At 46.6% G+C, this 16,340-nt stretch overlaps 2 protein-coding genes and 1 non-coding gene across 4 annotated transcripts; all 3 read right to left on the reverse strand.

Annotated features, from left to right (window-relative positions):
* Positions 1-410: 410 nt before the first annotated feature.
* On the reverse strand, positions 411-2,456 carry RASL11A (RAS like family 11 member A). Of its 2 annotated transcripts, none has more exons than XM_071571232.1 (4): positions 2,304-2,456; positions 2,153-2,209; positions 2,002-2,081; positions 411-1,797 (listed from the first exon to the last, which is right to left on the reverse strand). In XM_071571232.1, the coding sequence occupies exons 1-4, from the start codon at positions 2,422-2,424 to the stop codon at positions 1,351-1,353; spliced, it is 705 nt and encodes a 234-aa protein (XP_071427333.1). In that variant the 5' UTR covers positions 2,425-2,456; the 3' UTR covers positions 411-1,350. The 2 variants fall into 2 exon arrangements, with proteins under 2 accessions (XP_071427333.1, XP_071427325.1); XM_071571224.1 differs by having other exon boundaries at positions 411-1,800.
* Positions 2,457-9,019: 6,563 nt separating this feature from the next.
* On the reverse strand, positions 9,020-13,770 carry RPL21 (ribosomal protein L21). The gene is made up of 6 exons (XM_071553504.1): positions 13,706-13,770; positions 12,297-12,375; positions 11,710-11,771; positions 10,533-10,645; positions 9,766-9,916; positions 9,020-9,156 (listed from the first exon to the last, which is right to left on the reverse strand). The coding sequence occupies exons 2-6, from the start codon at positions 12,361-12,363 to the stop codon at positions 9,067-9,069; spliced, it is 483 nt and encodes a 160-aa protein (XP_071409605.1). The 5' UTR covers positions 12,364-12,375; positions 13,706-13,770; the 3' UTR covers positions 9,020-9,066.
* Positions 10,340-10,472, reverse strand: LOC139681127 (small nucleolar RNA SNORA27). The gene has a single exon (XR_011699475.1). It is a non-coding gene; the product is annotated as a small nucleolar RNA SNORA27 (small nucleolar RNA).
* Positions 13,771-16,340: the final 2,570 nt, after the last annotated feature.

Genomic DNA, 16,340 nt, shown 5'->3' on the forward strand with positions numbered 1-16,340 from the left:
TGCACATAGCCCTGGGTGGGGAATAATGCTGCTGGCATCCCATGCCCCTACCAAGACATGCTCAACCCAAGACACCTGTGCTAACACAAACCTCAGATACTTCCACTAAAAGCACAATCTTTAGCTTATTCAGTCACCCTTCCCTCAATTACCACCATCAGGAAGACTTTCATCTGCAGATGAAGACTTGAGGTGGCCCAGAAAGCTTCAAGCCCAAGGGGTTAGAAACGAGAGACTGCCCACTAGCTGCAAGGCACAGCAGGCCCCTGCCTTTCCTAACAAAAGGAAAGAAGAAAATGGGTTTTAGACTTAATCAGTGAGATTTTAAAAAAATAAAATCTTACTGTAGTTGCACTTGAGTGGGAACAACAGTTTCCCCTGCACAGATTAATCCACTTCCACACTTTCTACTCAGCATGGAACAGTTTTATTTTTTACATACATATTTCAGAGGCATACCTCAAGAGCAAAACCTACATTCCACGCTCTGACATCCAGCAAATAGTTAATAAACCCCACTCCAGTATGGTTTAGAGCTTATGTGAAACAAGAGTAAAAAGTCTGACCTGTTTCCAATAGCTACAAAATTACCCTGGGGAAGATAAAGATGTGACTCGTTATAAATGTAGCTATTTTCTGTTCAGGGAACCTACGCATCAGTCCTTCCTATCACACATCTCCAGAGAAAGCAACAGCCATCCCACACACTCCTCTGCTGCCGATTGCTCAGCACTTTGTTCCACAGTAATCTGAAGAAGAAACGCAATCCTCCTGTTAAATGCTTGGGGCTCAAAAGATTAATTCTGTGGAACAGATCACCAAAGCACATCAGAAATTGGAACTCATTCCAGAGCTTATCAGCATTCAGGCTATTACAGGTGCAAGCAAAACAGCAATTCTGAGGGAGGAAAGCGGTCCTGTTATAATCAGCATTCTTACAGACAGTTTTATATTTTCATGTTGAATAAATCTTTTTTTTTCTCCTATAAAGTTTTCCACCAAAGGCTTTCCAAGCACTTTATAAAGGCAGGTGAGTTACATCATTATCACTCCCATTTTACAAACAGGAAACTGAGGCCCCAAAGTAAAAATCATTTGAGTGGCACGGTACAGCATGGAATTAAAAACTCCAGGCAAAAAATCCCCTTCTCCAACAACTTCTGTTTAGTTGCTATGTAGCTTTTTGTTTGTTTTTTTAAAAATAGCCAACCAGTCAAATGAGAAAACAGCAAGGAAATACTTCAACATACGTACTTCTATACTGCTGACCTTAGTACAAAAATAAAGATTTTTATTAACTAGTTTACAAAAATAAAGTCTATTGAGTGACACACGATCTCACTGGGACATTTATTTGACTTTGGAAGATAAAGCCTGTTTGAAACGTCTCTTTAGATCTTGCATGTTGGGAGATTTGGGCCGAGGGATGATGGATGACCGCCTCCTGTCCGTGCTGCTGGCATGCTGTAGTTTGCTGACTTCCTTGCAAAGATACTGGAAGACATCACAGACGCCTTGGGAGTCATCACTCGTGCTGATTTCCAAGAACAGGCTGCCCACTTCATTTGCCAGCTGTAGTCCCTCTTTTGTCTGCACTTGCCTGGCGTGGAGGAGGTCTGCTTTGTTCCCCACAATTATGATGGGAGTCCTGGCATCTGGGTGGACCTTTCGTATGTGCTGGTACAGCGGCTGGACTGACTGGTAGCTGCTGTAGTCTGTGATGGAGTAGACCAGGAGGAAGCCCTCTGCCCACTTCACACACCTGGACAGGGAGTCCGGCACCTGCCCACAGTCTTCCTGCTGCAGCATAACAGAGAGCACCGATTTGGCATCGGGTGGGGAAAGTACAACTCTGTATCATAGACAACACCGACAAACGGGTCCAAAGGGAAGCCTGAGCTCTGTCTCAGGAAACTAAGTCTGGACACGTAGGAAATTTGGGCTCAAAAGCTGAGCCTTTAGGTGGCAGAGCAAACCGATTGATTCAAAGCATCTCCGTACCTGGATGCACCCCGGCGTGTCCTGGATCTGTACAGCGACGTGGTCCCCGTCCAGATGGACCATGCGGGAGTAGAGGCTGCCTGGGGAGCAGAGAGCCATGAGCCGCCCGCGGGGCCGCCGCGCCCGCCCCGCCCCACCGCGCCCGCCTCACCTGTGTTGGGCTCGTAGTCCCCGATGAACCGCTTCGTCAGGAACCGCACGATCATGGCTGAAATACAGAGCAGCCGCGTTAGGCGGGACGGACGGAGGGAGGGCAGGGGTAGGGGCAGTGGATGGGCAGCCCCGGCACTCCAAGCACTCACCGCTCTTGCCGACGCCGCGGGCGCCCAGCACGGCCAGGCGGACCTGGGCGCCAGGCGGAACGGGCGGGCACTCGGCGATGGGCGCCAGCAGGAAGGGCTGGGACATGCTCGGCAGGCGCATGGGAGAGGCGGCTCGGCAACCGGAGGACTCGGACCGGCTCAGCTCAGCCAGCAGCCCACACGGCAGCTTTTAAACGCTCCATCGGCAGCACCGCCCCCCTCCCCGCGGCACCGCCCCCGGTGAGCCGCCAGCACCCGGCCGTTCCCCCCTTGCCCTTCAGTGGCATCCCCCCGCTGCCCACCCTGGTTGTACCCCTGCCCCTTCCTCCTCACCACCCTCCCCGTTCCCAGGGCATAGGGTGGTCCCGGTGGGCGCAGACACCAGTGGGCTGGGGACACCCCAGGCAGCCCATTCAACCTGTGGCCGAAGTTTGGGCCAGGCACTGCAACACCCTGCTGTGCATCGCCCCTGCTTGAGGCAGGGAGCAGATGCCAGCAGAAGCCTCACTGGGTCTAGGATGTGCACTTTCACACCAGCCCCAGCCACTGCAACAGGCTCCAGCTTTACGCATCACCCTCCCTACAGCAAAGGACCTGAATCTCAAAAGAAAGGAAATTACTCATTCTTTTACCTCAGACTATTTTGTTTCCTGCACCTGGATACATCCCTCCACAGCCAGTGTTGAAATCCCAGCTTGGATCAAGCAACAGCCAGCCCTGAAACCCAAGCAGTCTTGATTGGGCCCTTTGGGGTTTTGAAGTGGGAGAGTTTCACAGAAGAAAGGTGCTCCACCATGAGCTGCCCATGAATGAGCCTCAAACCCACGAGCAGCTGTGGGGATGTTTCAGTCTCTGCAAACCGTTGCCCAGGCTGCAGCAAAGCTGCTTCTGCTGTGCCCTGCTTTGTAAGCATGCTTACAAGATAAATAATGCATTCAGAGGCTGCTTTAATCTTTATCAGGGAGTTAACACATGCCAGCAGGATACAACACAGAAGAGTCCAGTGGTTGGCACTCAAAAGGAGTGATCTCATGACTTTGAAGGATGGAGCCATCATAGATGCTGGGTCCTGGGGTTGATGCCTCAGGGCAGCCCAGGTGGCACTGGATGCCCACATACAGGCAGCTGAGGTGAACCTTAGCAGTGGTGGGGCTGAGCACCGGCGCTGCCCTAGGTCACCTTCCCCCCACCTTCAATATAGCTCTCAGCAGATCAGGAAATGACAAGTCATATTTTTCCACACTTTCCCCTTGTCCACCCTCCTACTTTCTCCCTACATCCCTGCAAGAGCCGTAGTGCCTGACCTTCCATCCATTTCTTTGGATATCCTCAGCCCCAGTGCCTCCAGTGACAAGAAAACTCAGAATCAGAGCACCAAATAATGCTGTCAGCTCTGGCCTACCAGAGAAAAGGTGTTCCTGAGGAAAGTGAACCCTTGGCACTGTGAGGACAGGGATGGGGAGGAACTGCTCTCTGCTTCCCACTGGCACAGAGTTCATGCAGGAAGCTGAGGCATAGCTCAAGCTCTCTGCCCTGCAGCAGCCAGAAGACCACACACCCCTCTGCCAGCGCTCTGCCTGGTTTAAAGATTCACCCACCACCACCCCCCACCACCCCCATCCCGTGCCCCAGAAATGTTCTGCTAATGGCAGTTCCACACTGCTATTTGTTGAACTTCACAGTAGTTAAGACTATCAATTAAAGTAGTATCTATACAAAAGCAGGGCAGAAGTGCTGTTTATGTGTGTTACTCTAGGGCCTAAGAACCCCTATGGTAACACCTAGGACCCTTTTAACCTCAAAAACTGATTGCCTCTAAAATTTCTACTTCACTCCCCATCATGTCAGTGAGCTCTTTTCTTTTGTAAAGAAGATTTCTCTCCTATCACTAAGAGCTTTCGGTTTCCAGAGGTTCCTGCTATTGTCATCTTCTCCATTGTCACAGGATGGCTTGTCTTTGGCCTCCTTCACAGATACACCACAAGCTATTTTTATATATCTCTTTACAAAAGAGCTCTCAGAGTACATTCAGTGTGCCTCTGAAAATGCTACTGAAACAAGTCCATTCCAGGCAGATGGTTCCCAGGCACTGTGCTGTGAAAACAGTAGGACTAAGCAACCAGTGTTCCCAAAACTTGGGGAGCTGCTCCTTTCTGGGCAGCTGTAGAACTCATGCTGCCTCTTCTGCTGCTGAGAGGACCCACAAAGGGCAAATGGTGATGGTCAAGCACAGAGAGAACAGTGTACAAGCCCAGGTAGGACACCATATGACAGAATTAACATCCAGGATGTGACAGGCTATCTTTCCATTAACATCTATCCAGGTGCAATAGGAGCACCTCAGTAAATTGAAGCAGTTGGGGCTCAGATTAGTAGTCCCCTTTCTGCAGATTAAGCATCCCTCGGATACTTGAGCCTCAAAGCTATTCCAAAGAGTTCTTGCTTTCTCAGCTCTGCAGGTCCCACTTGGAAGTGCCAGGGGGTACTTTCATACATCCTATGCAGATGGTCCATGCCCCTATCCTTATAATCTATCACTCTCTTACAGCAACACTGCTCAGTGCCAGGTATGCCATGCTGCTGCCTGACCCACATCCCTATTGCAAGCTCTGCTAACATTCAACAGCAGTTACTTTTTGGGGAGAAACTAGGTGGCTTAATCCTGTAATTGTGGCAGGGAAGACAGCCTGAGAGCCTCTGGAGCTCTTCTTTTTTCTCTTAAGAAACCAAATGCAGTTTTCCTGGAAGTCTTTGCTAATGTTGTGAAGTCAGCTAGAAGCTCTGGGCTTAATACTGGCAGGACCATGAGATCGCTAGCAACAGGCACAAAGCTTTTCCATGTGGAGTAGCACTAATAAGAACCTTTGCTGTGAGCTGCCAGGGCTTCACCACTCTCCCATGAACCAACAGGAGCACAAGTCCACTTTCAAGACTGCAAGACTGCAGCTATTCCTTATATTCCCCAATTCCTGCTGATCAATGGCTAAACTGTTTGTAGTGGGCACAAACAGAAAGATGATTGAGGGCCCAGGGGCTATCACCCAAAGCCTCTTCTTCCAGATAGCAGAAAATGAAATCAGCAACCTCATCAAGAGTTTTGTATTTTTCAGAGTTCCTGAGCTGTATGGGTGCTGTTGGTGGGAGTGATGTTCCTATTCAATGCTTGAGCAAGAATGGTTATGACTGTGTAAATTCCAGCAGCTATAACTTGATTCTTATATAGACCGTGGTAGTACATCCACTGAGGCAGATGCATGGACAGAAAAAGCCCATGATCTGTGACTTCCATACCACAAGCACTGTGGGAGACATTACCTGCACCTGAGTAGTGAGGTTCTATCCAGTGATGGGCCCAGTTTAACCATGTCTTTCACCACACAGCCTGACCTACAGGAATCCAGTGTCCTGCAGTCCTTGCAAGGACAAGATGAGCCTGGCCTGCCCATAGTGGGATAGGCAAGGCCACTTTTTCTGGAAAGTATGTGCACAGGTATTGGAATCCCCTAGATGCCATCCCCTGCTGACACTCCAGCACAGATCTGGGTCTGGGATGCCACCCATCTTTTAGATCATGAGGGCTGTAAATATGCTGAGTTCAGGATTGCACTGACAGAAACAAAGGAGAGAACATCAAGACATTTTACCCCAACCAATACATACAGTGGGAAGATTATAAAAACATGAATTGTTTATACCTCCTCCTGGCAGCTGCTTACCTGTCTCCCACCATGAATAGGGATGGAGGCACCCACAAATTCCTTGCCCCACTCAGGTGTGCACCATTCACCTGCTCCCTCCTGGGGTCCACAGCCCACAGCCCCTTTGCACAGACACAGTTCTTCCCACTGCCCAGTCCCTTCTGCTCTTTCACTGACCTTCCCAACAATGCCTACGCAATCCTCAGAAAACCTCAGATCCTGGTGTTGCCGATGTGCTAAAAAAAACAAAGCTGACAGCTCAGAAGGCAGCTTCCTTGCTGCTTCTCTAGAAGACAACAGGAGATTTTGGCAGGGCTTTTGGCAGGTTTGAGGCAGTAAAGGAGGAGGTAAGAGGGAAAGAGCTCAGTCCCCACCTCCTAATTAGGCTCCCTGGAACAGACACAAAGCACTACACTGAATTGGAACAGCTTGCTGTACTTCCAGAGCAATCCACTCTCTGCATGTTGCATAGAGACAGCGTGTCCACCAGCTCTGGGATAACAAAGTCTCTGCACTAGAAGAGAACTGGAAGACACTGTGAACCTGGCTAAAAAGGACTCCAGAATTCTGCTACTTCAAGGTGTTCCCAGTTAGATGAAAAACCTGTAGCTTTGAATTGTGAACTGCTGTGAAATCTGCGAATTAACACCCGGTTTTTACTTACTAGGCCCAGCCTCAGAGTAAGACCAGAGAGAACTTGTTACAGCTCATGGGTCTAGTGTGAAAAACCCCTTCCAGAGCGAGTTGGAACTTGTGACTCCAAACTCTGTAAGGAAACATGCCTCATGGTTTCATCTTATGACTGAAGATGTCCGAACAGTCAGTTCTTCAACAACTTTTCCCAATTCACAGATCTCCCTCTTTTGTCAGGACTGTGTAAAAACAGGGCAGCTGAACACACGGGAAGCAAATCTCAGTAGCAGGTACTGAGATCTGTGAAAGTCTGAGCTGTGCTTCTGCAAACCTCAGATGACCATGAAAACCACCACCACTGCTGCACCGAGTACAACAGGTACTGTCTGTAAACCCACACCTCAGTTAATTTGTCCAAACATAAAAAAAAATACCAAAAGTACTCTCTTCCTGTACAAACACAACTTCATTTTTGGTCATTTCTGGGAATCCTGACCATGGAAAGCATTCCCTCTTTTTCTTCCCAGCCCACACACAGATTCCAAATACGCATTTTATGTCCAACTACTGTTGGCATAGTGACCTTAAAAACATGGACACTAAATAGAGAACTGCTGCAATGCACAGCACCTCTGGGAGCACAGCTCTTAAACAAAACCACTGTAATGCTGTCCAGTCTTACTATTCCAAATAGCTGAAAATAAACTTAAAAGTTTAGAACTATGCACCACTTATGATGTTAATCATTTCATCATGCTGCTACAACTATCCACTGCGATTTTGACAAATGAGTACAAACCAAACACAGAACCAAAATAGCTTAGACATGCATGCATGACAGGCAAATTTAAAATACCATCACCAAAGATCATATCCAAAAAGCCTCCCACTTAATTCCTACAGACACAAAGCCTAGTGGAAAACGATGCTTATCTTGGGAGGCGGATACCAGTTTTAAATTACTATGGAAAACAAGCCAAAGAAGCTGATGGAGGTTTTAGTACACAGATTTAGCTGCTCCAAGAAAAGCCCATAAAAGCCAAGTGCATAAGCGGCAAGTGAGGGCTTCCAGAGATGGTGATGCACTCCATGTCCCATATATATGGTGTCAGAATACAGCACTAGTGACATGTACCAGCCTGCAACGGTAAGCTTTGCTCCATCTTCAACTCACTTCCAAAGTCATTCCATCTATACAGCCTGCTCCATCTTCCAACGTGGGACCTTGGACAAACTTCAAACACAGCATCTCCTTGCTGGAACTTTCAAAACTCCAGCACCTAAAGCCTGTCACCCTTAAGCACCAGGCCAAGCCAGACTATGAATTCAAGGTACAAAAGCTACATTCCACAAGAATGGAAACTCCCACAACTGAGCATTAGGTAAAAAGCAAACCTCCTTATCTCTCCACTTCTTAGTCCCAAACTCACCAGCTGCCCTGCAATTCACTGTTCAGTAACTTGCACCAGTCAATACCTACAGATGGCTTGAGGCTACTTGCTTCTCTAGTATTTTACTCTCCACGTGTAGACATTAGTTTTACATCACTTACTCAAGGTAACTGAACAATGTCTGATATAACACTAAAAGGTGAAGTATTATTTAGCTGTATCTACACTACAATTAAGCTTGAGTTTATGCATTTTCAGGGCTGACCAAGGACATTACCTTCAGCAGTCTCTAGCAAGCTTCACGCACTATTTCAAACAAAGCTCACCAAACCAGCACTGGTTGGTACTGCACAGGGCGCACTGGGCTTTTAAGAGGTATCAATAAATCTGGGATGAGAGGAATGCATTAGAACATCCAACATGCAAGTGTTCAGCTATGCCAGTCAATTAAAATATTAAAAATCAAAATACAAACGCTGGCAGCTTTGGAATTAAAGCCTTGTTTCTACACCATCACTATTTCTTAAAGAGTGCTTAAACATTTTAAATATGCTTCTTTTAAAATTTACAATGGTGAAACACCAAACCCAGAGGTTGTTTCTGGAAAAGGGTTTCCAGAATTCCTCAGTATTTATAAGGCCTCTTAGCCAAAAGCTTGTATCGATGTAATCTGAAACCCATTATCTATCTTCTTACAAAAAACTTAAACCTTCCAGTGACACTGGACAGTTCTTGGTAAATATTCTTAAGTTTTCTGGTGAAATATTCCATGTCCTCTCATATTACCTCTTGATCATTACTAAGTACCAGCAAATTTCAGTGTTCCCACAATGTACAGTCTATACAAATGACTAAACTCGTCAGCAAAAGCTGCCAATGATTAAATGACTAAGCATCATGGTAATGCAAGTTAAATAAATAAACTTCATAAAAAGGGTTTCTAAAGCATCTGTTCAAACACAAAAACACCCTAAATGAATCAGCCACAATTACATACACTTGTCCAAAACCAAATCTTTAATTTATTTTTGTGAACGTGCATTATGCCATGAATTCATAGGGAATTGGCTCCAGCAGCTCTGGGTCCTTGCCATTAGTTCTCACAAAGTGTGCTTCTCTTGGTGGAGCAGGCTGTAAACAGAAAAACAAAAGAGAAGACTCATGGCACCAAAGCTCAAAAGCAACATTAAAGAAAATACATTCTGATAACCCTTTAATGCCTTATTCTATGAACATTACAGCAACTTTATCATTCCTAGTCTCTAAAATTTGATTCAAGGAGTATCAGTAATAAAATGATCTGCCAGAAAGTGCCTGACTCTCACTGCTGAACTAAAAACCCTACGTTTCACTCTGAAACTCACCAGCCAATGAACATTGAGTGATGTACCCTGCAATTCCAGAAGTAACAGCCACTATTTCCTCTCTGAAGTTTATTAATTCTCTGCTTCGAGGGCTACAACAGAACCTGTTGCAACTAAAAATTCAACTTAACCAAAGACACTACTGATCCTAGAAATAAATCATACAGAGCTGCTGCTGCAGATCAGCAACAGAACAGGAAGCATCTGTCCCTTGGTTCACAGCCAAGACTACAGTTTTCATTCCAGAAGTGCAGTTCTGTTCAGGCACCAAACAGACCAGACAGCTCTGATGCAGACACACGGTGTTACTGCCACTGCAACTCAAAACAACTAAGTAACCTGCCTCAGAAGGACTGCAACCTGACAGAAACATTACCTGACGCTTCAGCTGAACCCAAATGCCTTTTTCCTTTGCTTCCTTCTTCTTCCTTTCATTTTCCTTCACACGCTGCAGAAAGCTGTCTCTGCTCTTGGAATGTTTAATGTGCTCGATGCGCACATTAATTCTCTTGGCAAGAATCTTGCCCCTAGAGTAAGGAATCAAGTTTTTAATTGAAAAAAGGTCATTTAAATCTCAATTTATAGCCCTTACATGAGTAATTCCGTAAGCTCAATTACCTCAAAACACACAGCTGCAGATGCACATCAGATATAACTTATTTAACTAAAAGCTTACTAATATATAGCAATGTGATGACAATTTCAAATTAACATAGTGGAGAATACATTTTAGCCTCAGAGCCTACAAAAAATAATTTTATTATCCATGTACTCCAATCCAGTTCCTGGAACAAAAAAAACAACTTGTCCTTTTCTGACTGAACTGCACAAAATCCAGCTGGATATAGCTACAAACTAATATTTGAAAAGGACTTCAGTACCAACATGAAGGTTTTGCTGAAAAAACCCTGTTACGTAATGTCATTTAAAGTGCTGCTCAGAAAAATAAAAATTGTTTCCTCTGACAGGATCCAAGTCAAATGAGAATCATTTGCTTGGGTTGTAAAAAGGAAATACACTTTACCCACCTTGAATGACCAATCAAGACAACAACTGTCTAATTGGCAAAGTGAAAGGAGGGTGCAGTTACAGATCAACTTTCCCAAATGTAAAGTTTCAATACACCGAATTTGATTTACTTACTTAACCTGCTTGTTAACAATGATGCCCACAGCGTGCTGAGTAACATTATATACCCTTCCAGTCTTGCCATGGTAACACTTGTGGGGCATGCCTTTTTGGACAGTACCCATACCCTGTTAAGAAGTAAAACAAGAAAGGAAAAAAAAAGGAGGAACAAAAAAAAAAAAGGAAAAAAAAGGTAGCATGAAGGATTTTTCTTTCAACAGTAATTTAAAGTATGTTTCAAATTATTTGAGATTCATTTCAAGATACTCCTATTTTATCCATACACTAAAATTTATAATCATGCATTTATTTATCTGAAGACTACTAAAGTTTGCTATGTCAATTCTGGTTGCTTTCAGTGTCGGTGAAATGACTGATCACTTTGCTTTCAGCAAGAGCAAGCAATCACAAGAGACATTCATCATCAAGCTCCCAGGGCATCAAGAAATTTCAGTTCTGAACAGTGCACTCTCCAAGAGCCAAAGAAGCAAATGATGCACCACCGTCCGTGTGACTAATACAAGAACAAAGCATTCCAAATGAAACCAAAGGATCCAATGAAGTAGGAATCCTTGGTGAAAGGCTTTCAGATTCACTGCAATCTAATTTTGAAAATACAGTTGATTTTAAAAAGACAAATTCTAAAAAGTACCAAGTGACGGAAATGCTGCTTCACTTTCTGCCCTGTATTAATATATATGATGGATCCTTACATTTATTTCTTGGTTTCTAGTTTTAATATAGTTTTGCAATCATCATCCCTGTACACACTTATTTTAGAGATGCAACTATGACCTCCCCCACCATAAATCACAGCTCTTCTGAAGAGCAGGCTCAAGTAGGGCAAGACAGAACATTTGCTGAAGTGACACCTGAGGATCCTCTGGCAGCAGTGCCAGAAGGCATCACGCAGCAACCTGAGCATTATTATGGCATCTTTTACTCAAGTTTTTCAGCTGAACACAGCCATCAGCCAAATTATAGCTGAAAAATCCCACATTATCCAGTACCTAACACTGAAATGTCATGACTGGTTCAGTAGCACTGTCATTCCAGTATTGCTCCAAAAGTGAGCAGTGGGTAACTGTGCTGACATACATGACCTAAGTAACGAAAAGACCTCCCCAAGGAAATGGAGACTGAAGAAGATTACACCGCTTTAGCTTTAATGACGCAGCACTGCAGAAAGTACCTTGATATCAACTATGTCACCCTTCTTGTAGATCCGCATATAGGTAGCCAGAGGGACAACTCCTGTTAAGATACAAATTTGGATATTTATGAAGCCCAGTGTTTAACATTCACACATAAAAGAAGAATAGGAGACACAGATCATGCATCTGATTTTCTGAAATACCTCAAAAATCAAATCATCACTTTTTTTTAAAAAAGTCCAACTAAAGAAAAACCAGACTTAATTATATTCCTAATGCCAAAGCTGAAAAGGCATTGAACTATTTACTATTTCATTATAAACGCATGTGTTAACACTGCTTATCGCTCAGAGTTGGTAAAAACTGTATGTTTTAAGTACTGTTAAAATATTTTTCTCACCTTCAAATTAATTTTCAAGCACTGACAGAATTAACATTGTTACTATTGGCAAGCCACCACAGTACTGGTGCATTTGCAGTAAGAGCTCAGAGTTTACTCGCATACTGTTCTACAGTGTTTAGCCCAAGTTGTCAGAAATCCTTTGGGACAAGCCATTGTTTTACAAATGCTGCTCAGGGACTCTCAGTAACTTGATACAGTGTTCTTACGGTAAGGTGTACTCACCATGCTTGCGGAATGGCCTTGAGAACATGTAACGCGTCCCCCTCCTCTTTCCCTTTGTGTTCGTCATTTTGGCCGATTACTGGAAAAACAAAGGCAAATTATTCAAAACTTAGTTCATTCAACGAAACTCCATGGTATTTTCAGGTATTGCAGAAAAATTGAGTCTTTAGGCCTATTCAGAATGACACTGCTGCCCAACTGCTGGGTCTATCCAGGCAATGTTATTCACTCAGACATCAACAGCAGTTACCGTTGGGTAACTCAGGTCAGAATGGATGCTGGCAATTCACCCAGCTCAACCCTCCTGCTTAAAAAATGGTCTACCCTGAGATCAGACCAGGCTCTGTCCAGTCAGGTCTTGAAATCTTTTAAGGATCACAGAATATTCTGTGTTGGAAGAACCTACAAGGATCACTGAGTCCCAACTCCTAGCCCTGCACTGGACAACTCGAGAATCACATCGTGTGCCTGAGAGTATTGTCCAAACACTTCCTGAACTCTGGCAGGCTTGGGGCTGTGACCACTTCCCATGGGAGCCTGTTCCAGTGCCCAGCCACCCTCTCAGTGAAGAACTTCTTCCTGATATCCAACCTAAACGTCCTCTGACAAAGCTTCATGCCATTCCCCTCGGGTCCTGTCACTGGTCACCACACCCTGCCCCTCCACGTCCACTTTTGAGAAATCGTAATGAGGAAGCCTCCCAGGGCACCTCAGCCACTCCTTCTAAGACTTCCCCTCTAGACCCTCCTGCACAGCCTTCCCAGGCAGCCTGTCTGGAGGCCTGGCTGTTCTGACGACGGGCATTTCCCCCCTCAGATCCACTCTGAGCTTCGCATTCTGACTTCAGCCGTTTGCCTCATGCTCCCGCCACGTGCTCCTGTCAAAAACGCCCTCCAACTAGGTACATTCTGTGAAATCGGCTGCTCCTCACTCTCTCAGCCTCTCCCCGCGAGGGATTCAGAAGGCAGGATCTCCACTGCCACACTTACGGCCAACACAAGGCGCGCAAGCCGCAGCTGCTGCAGCCGGGGCCTGTCCGGGCCTGCCGCCACGTGCTGTCGCTCGGCGGGGCCCCGCCGGCCCCTTCCTCACTCCCTCCCTCCATCCATCCATCCATCCGTCCGTCCGTCCCTGCATCCTTCAGCAGCCGCCCGCCCGGTCACCCGCCCCGCGGCCTCCTCGCTCCCCCACAGTCCACCCTGCGCCGCCCTAAGAAGGCCGCGCCGTGCCACCCTAGCCGGAGCTCACGGCCCCCGCGCCGCCCCATCGCCGCACCCCCATCCCCGCGGCCCCGACCCCCCGGAGCGACCCCGTCCCCCCGGAGCGGCCCCATCCCTGCAGCCCCGGCTCCGAGTGTCCCTGTCCCCAAACCCGTCCCCACGTCCCCCCGGCGCGGCCCCGGCGCTCACCTGCGTGCGCACAAGATGGCAGCCGGCACCAAAGAGGAGGGGGCGGTGCCGCGCCCGCCCTTAACTGCAGGGCCCTCGCGGGGCTGCCCGCGCCGCGCCTGACAGGAAGTGCCGCGGGGGCGCGCGCCCGTCCCGGGAATGGAGGGGGAATGTGTTGGGCATGGGGAGCGGCCTCTGGAATGGGATCCCGGAAAACAGCCATGGGGCTGCACCGGTGCGAGTCGGACCTTTAGGCTGAAGCGTGGACAACTGGCGGGGGGTTCATGGCTGTGCGTGTGTTTTCATGGCAACGGGAAGAGAGGGATGCGCAGGAAGTTCCGCCTGAACTTGGGGAAGAAGTTCTTTGTTGTGCGGTGACCGAGCACTGGATCCGATTGCCCAGAGAGGGTGTGGAGTCTCCATCACTGGAGATAGCCGAGAGCCATCTGGCCGCAGTCCTGTGCCGTGTGCTCTGGGACGGCCCTGCCTGAGCAGGGAGGTTGGATCAGGTGACCCACTGCGGCCCCTTCCAGCATGGCCCATCCTGTGAGCCCGCAGGTCTTGAGACGGGGCTGGAAGAGGCTTGGCAGTGGGAGTGGCAGGGAAGTAAGTGGAAGAACCAGCCAGGTGTCTTGTCGGAGATCCTGAAGAGTGAGTCCTGCGGTGAGCAGCCGGCCCGCCTTCCATAAGGAATTAAGTTTGGAAATGTAAACCGGCAGCAGCCAGCGAGTTGGAGTCGTACATCGGCGTTTAAATACGCGATGCTGTGAGCCCAATGCCGGACCGTGTCAGTCACGGCTGCTTCACTCCAGCTCCGCATTCCCGGGCACTGGAGCGGGGTGGGAGAAGCAATTAGCAGCAGAGGCAGAGGCTGTGCAGGTCTGGGCTTTCTTACTTTTCTGATGGGATTTCGCCATATTATGATGCCACAACCTCCAATTTGCGTGGCAGGTGTTCCCACCAGATAACTAACGTGTGGATTCTCCATAAAGAGCTTTATAGGGCCACAGGTGCCTTAAAAAGATGGCGAGCAGTTTCCAGAGCTGGCAGTGACTCATTCTGTTTGTGCATCCTCAATATCTGAGCAGACAGGAATCGCCATGGGAAGCAGATTGCAGCGAGACAAGAGAGAGCCTCGTTCCCCCGAGCTAAACATGCAGGGACAGTTCCAAACTTGTCTCAGCGAGGAGTTGCCCTACTGCAGAAATTTTTGTTTTGAATTAAGGAAGCACGTATTTAGTCAAAGGGAGGGATGATTACTTAAAGCAGTGTATAAAAACATACTTGATTCTCTGACTAACTTCACAGTTGTACTAATGTTTGTCTTGCAAAACTCAAGCCCTTTCCATCATCATTTAAAAGCAATTTTAATATGTATGGATTGCAGGAATGGGTATGGAAGATTAAATACACTATCAGGTTCTGCTTGCAGAGCTTCCTGGCAGGGCATATTCTGAGAGACAGGCTGTGTCTCCACAGAAAATCTTTTGGGGTAAAGTATTATACTTAGAACAACATCTCTATACACCAACTCTGCATCATGAAAAATCCAGAATTTAAAATGCCCAATATCTATGCAGAACAAATCTATAGAATTGAATGTGCATTCAGCCCAGGTACCATGCAACTTTTCCAAGCATGAAGATTGTTATAAGCCTGAACAGCTCTAAGGTAACAAAGTGCATTGGCAACACAGATTTCAGGGAGGATATCAAGCAAAGTAAAAGGCAGGAAGCCCAATCCTAGAAGGCACTATTGGAGAAAGGAAGCTAGGCATTTGCAAGGAGCTGAATGCCTTAGTAGTGATTTATATAGAGGGCAAATCTCCACATTGACCTGGAAGGAATGGGGAAGCAATGCCACATGTTGAAACTCATGTCCACATACGGAACATGAATGGAAACACGTACAGAAAGTGTCATTCATAAGGGAGCAGTAACTGTGAAATTAATTGAACTCTGCTTTATTTGAGGCCAAGTAAGATATTCAGGATGTGCTGCATATTTTTTTCCTGAGTAAATTGCATAACATGATTGAAAATTTCAGTAATGTTTTTGTTAATAAATTTACCTTGATTGGCACATTCTCAGGATCCTTCTTTACCTCCACATTTCAAAGAAACAACCATATTTCACAGTTTGGTTGCATTGAATCATTCTCTAGGCATACTGTCTCAGTCTAATGCAGAAGTCCAGCAGTCTATCCTATCTACCAGCATTTACAGAAACCATGCTGTGATATAATTAATTTATTATTACAGACTATTCTGAGTTGGAAGGGACCCACAAGGATCATCGAGTCCAACTCTTAAAGTCAATGGCCCACACAGGGGATTGAACCCATGACCTTGGCATTATTACAACCTAGTTTTAAGCAACTGAGCTAATCTCAGGGTCATTTTGATACATGCTTTCCCAAAACTGTGACCTGATGAGCAGTTAAAGACTGCAGAGCCTTTGTATGTTGCTCACGAAAGGATTTCTTAATAATGGCTGTGTCCAGCAGATAAACCTGCACAAGTTGTGGGGTGACTTCTGGAAGCCAGAGCTAGCAGCCAAGCAGAGGTGGAGATCTGCAGCTCTACATTCTACCTGAAGGGAAGTTCTAGCCAGGTGGGGGTTGCTCTCTTCTCCCAGGCACTCAGCAATAGAACAAG

Source organism: Pithys albifrons, chromosome 1 (genome assembly GCF_047495875.1).
Source record: "Pithys albifrons albifrons isolate INPA30051 chromosome 1, PitAlb_v1, whole genome shotgun sequence".
Lineage (NCBI taxonomy): Eukaryota > Metazoa > Chordata > Aves > Passeriformes > Thamnophilidae > Pithys > Pithys albifrons.

Bases quoted from the DNA above. Each gene is read 5' to 3' on its own strand.
- RASL11A (XM_071571224.1), bottom strand. From the start codon at position 2,424: ATGCGCCTGCCGAGCATGTCCCAGCCCTTCCTGCTGGCGCCCATCGCC. The intron at 2,210-2,303 runs GTGAGTGCTTGG...TCTGTATTTCAG, and splicing joins CCGCGGCGTCGGCAAGAGCG to CCATGATCGTGCGGTTCCTG. The intron at 1,801-2,001 runs GTACGGAGATGC...GTTATGCTGCAG, and splicing joins ACACGCCGGGGTGCATCCAG to CAGGAAGACTGTGGGCAGGT.
- RPL21 (XM_071553504.1), bottom strand. From the start codon at position 12,363: ATGACGAACACAAAGGGAAAGAGGAGGGGGACGCGTTACATGTTCTCA. The intron at 9,917-10,532 runs GTAAGTAAATCA...TCCTTACTCTAG, and splicing joins ATTGTTAACAAGCAGGTTAA to GGGCAAGATTCTTGCCAAGA. The intron at 9,157-9,765 runs GTAATGTTTCTG...TTCTGTTTACAG, and splicing joins GGGTTCAGCTGAAGCGTCAG to CCTGCTCCACCAAGAGAAGC.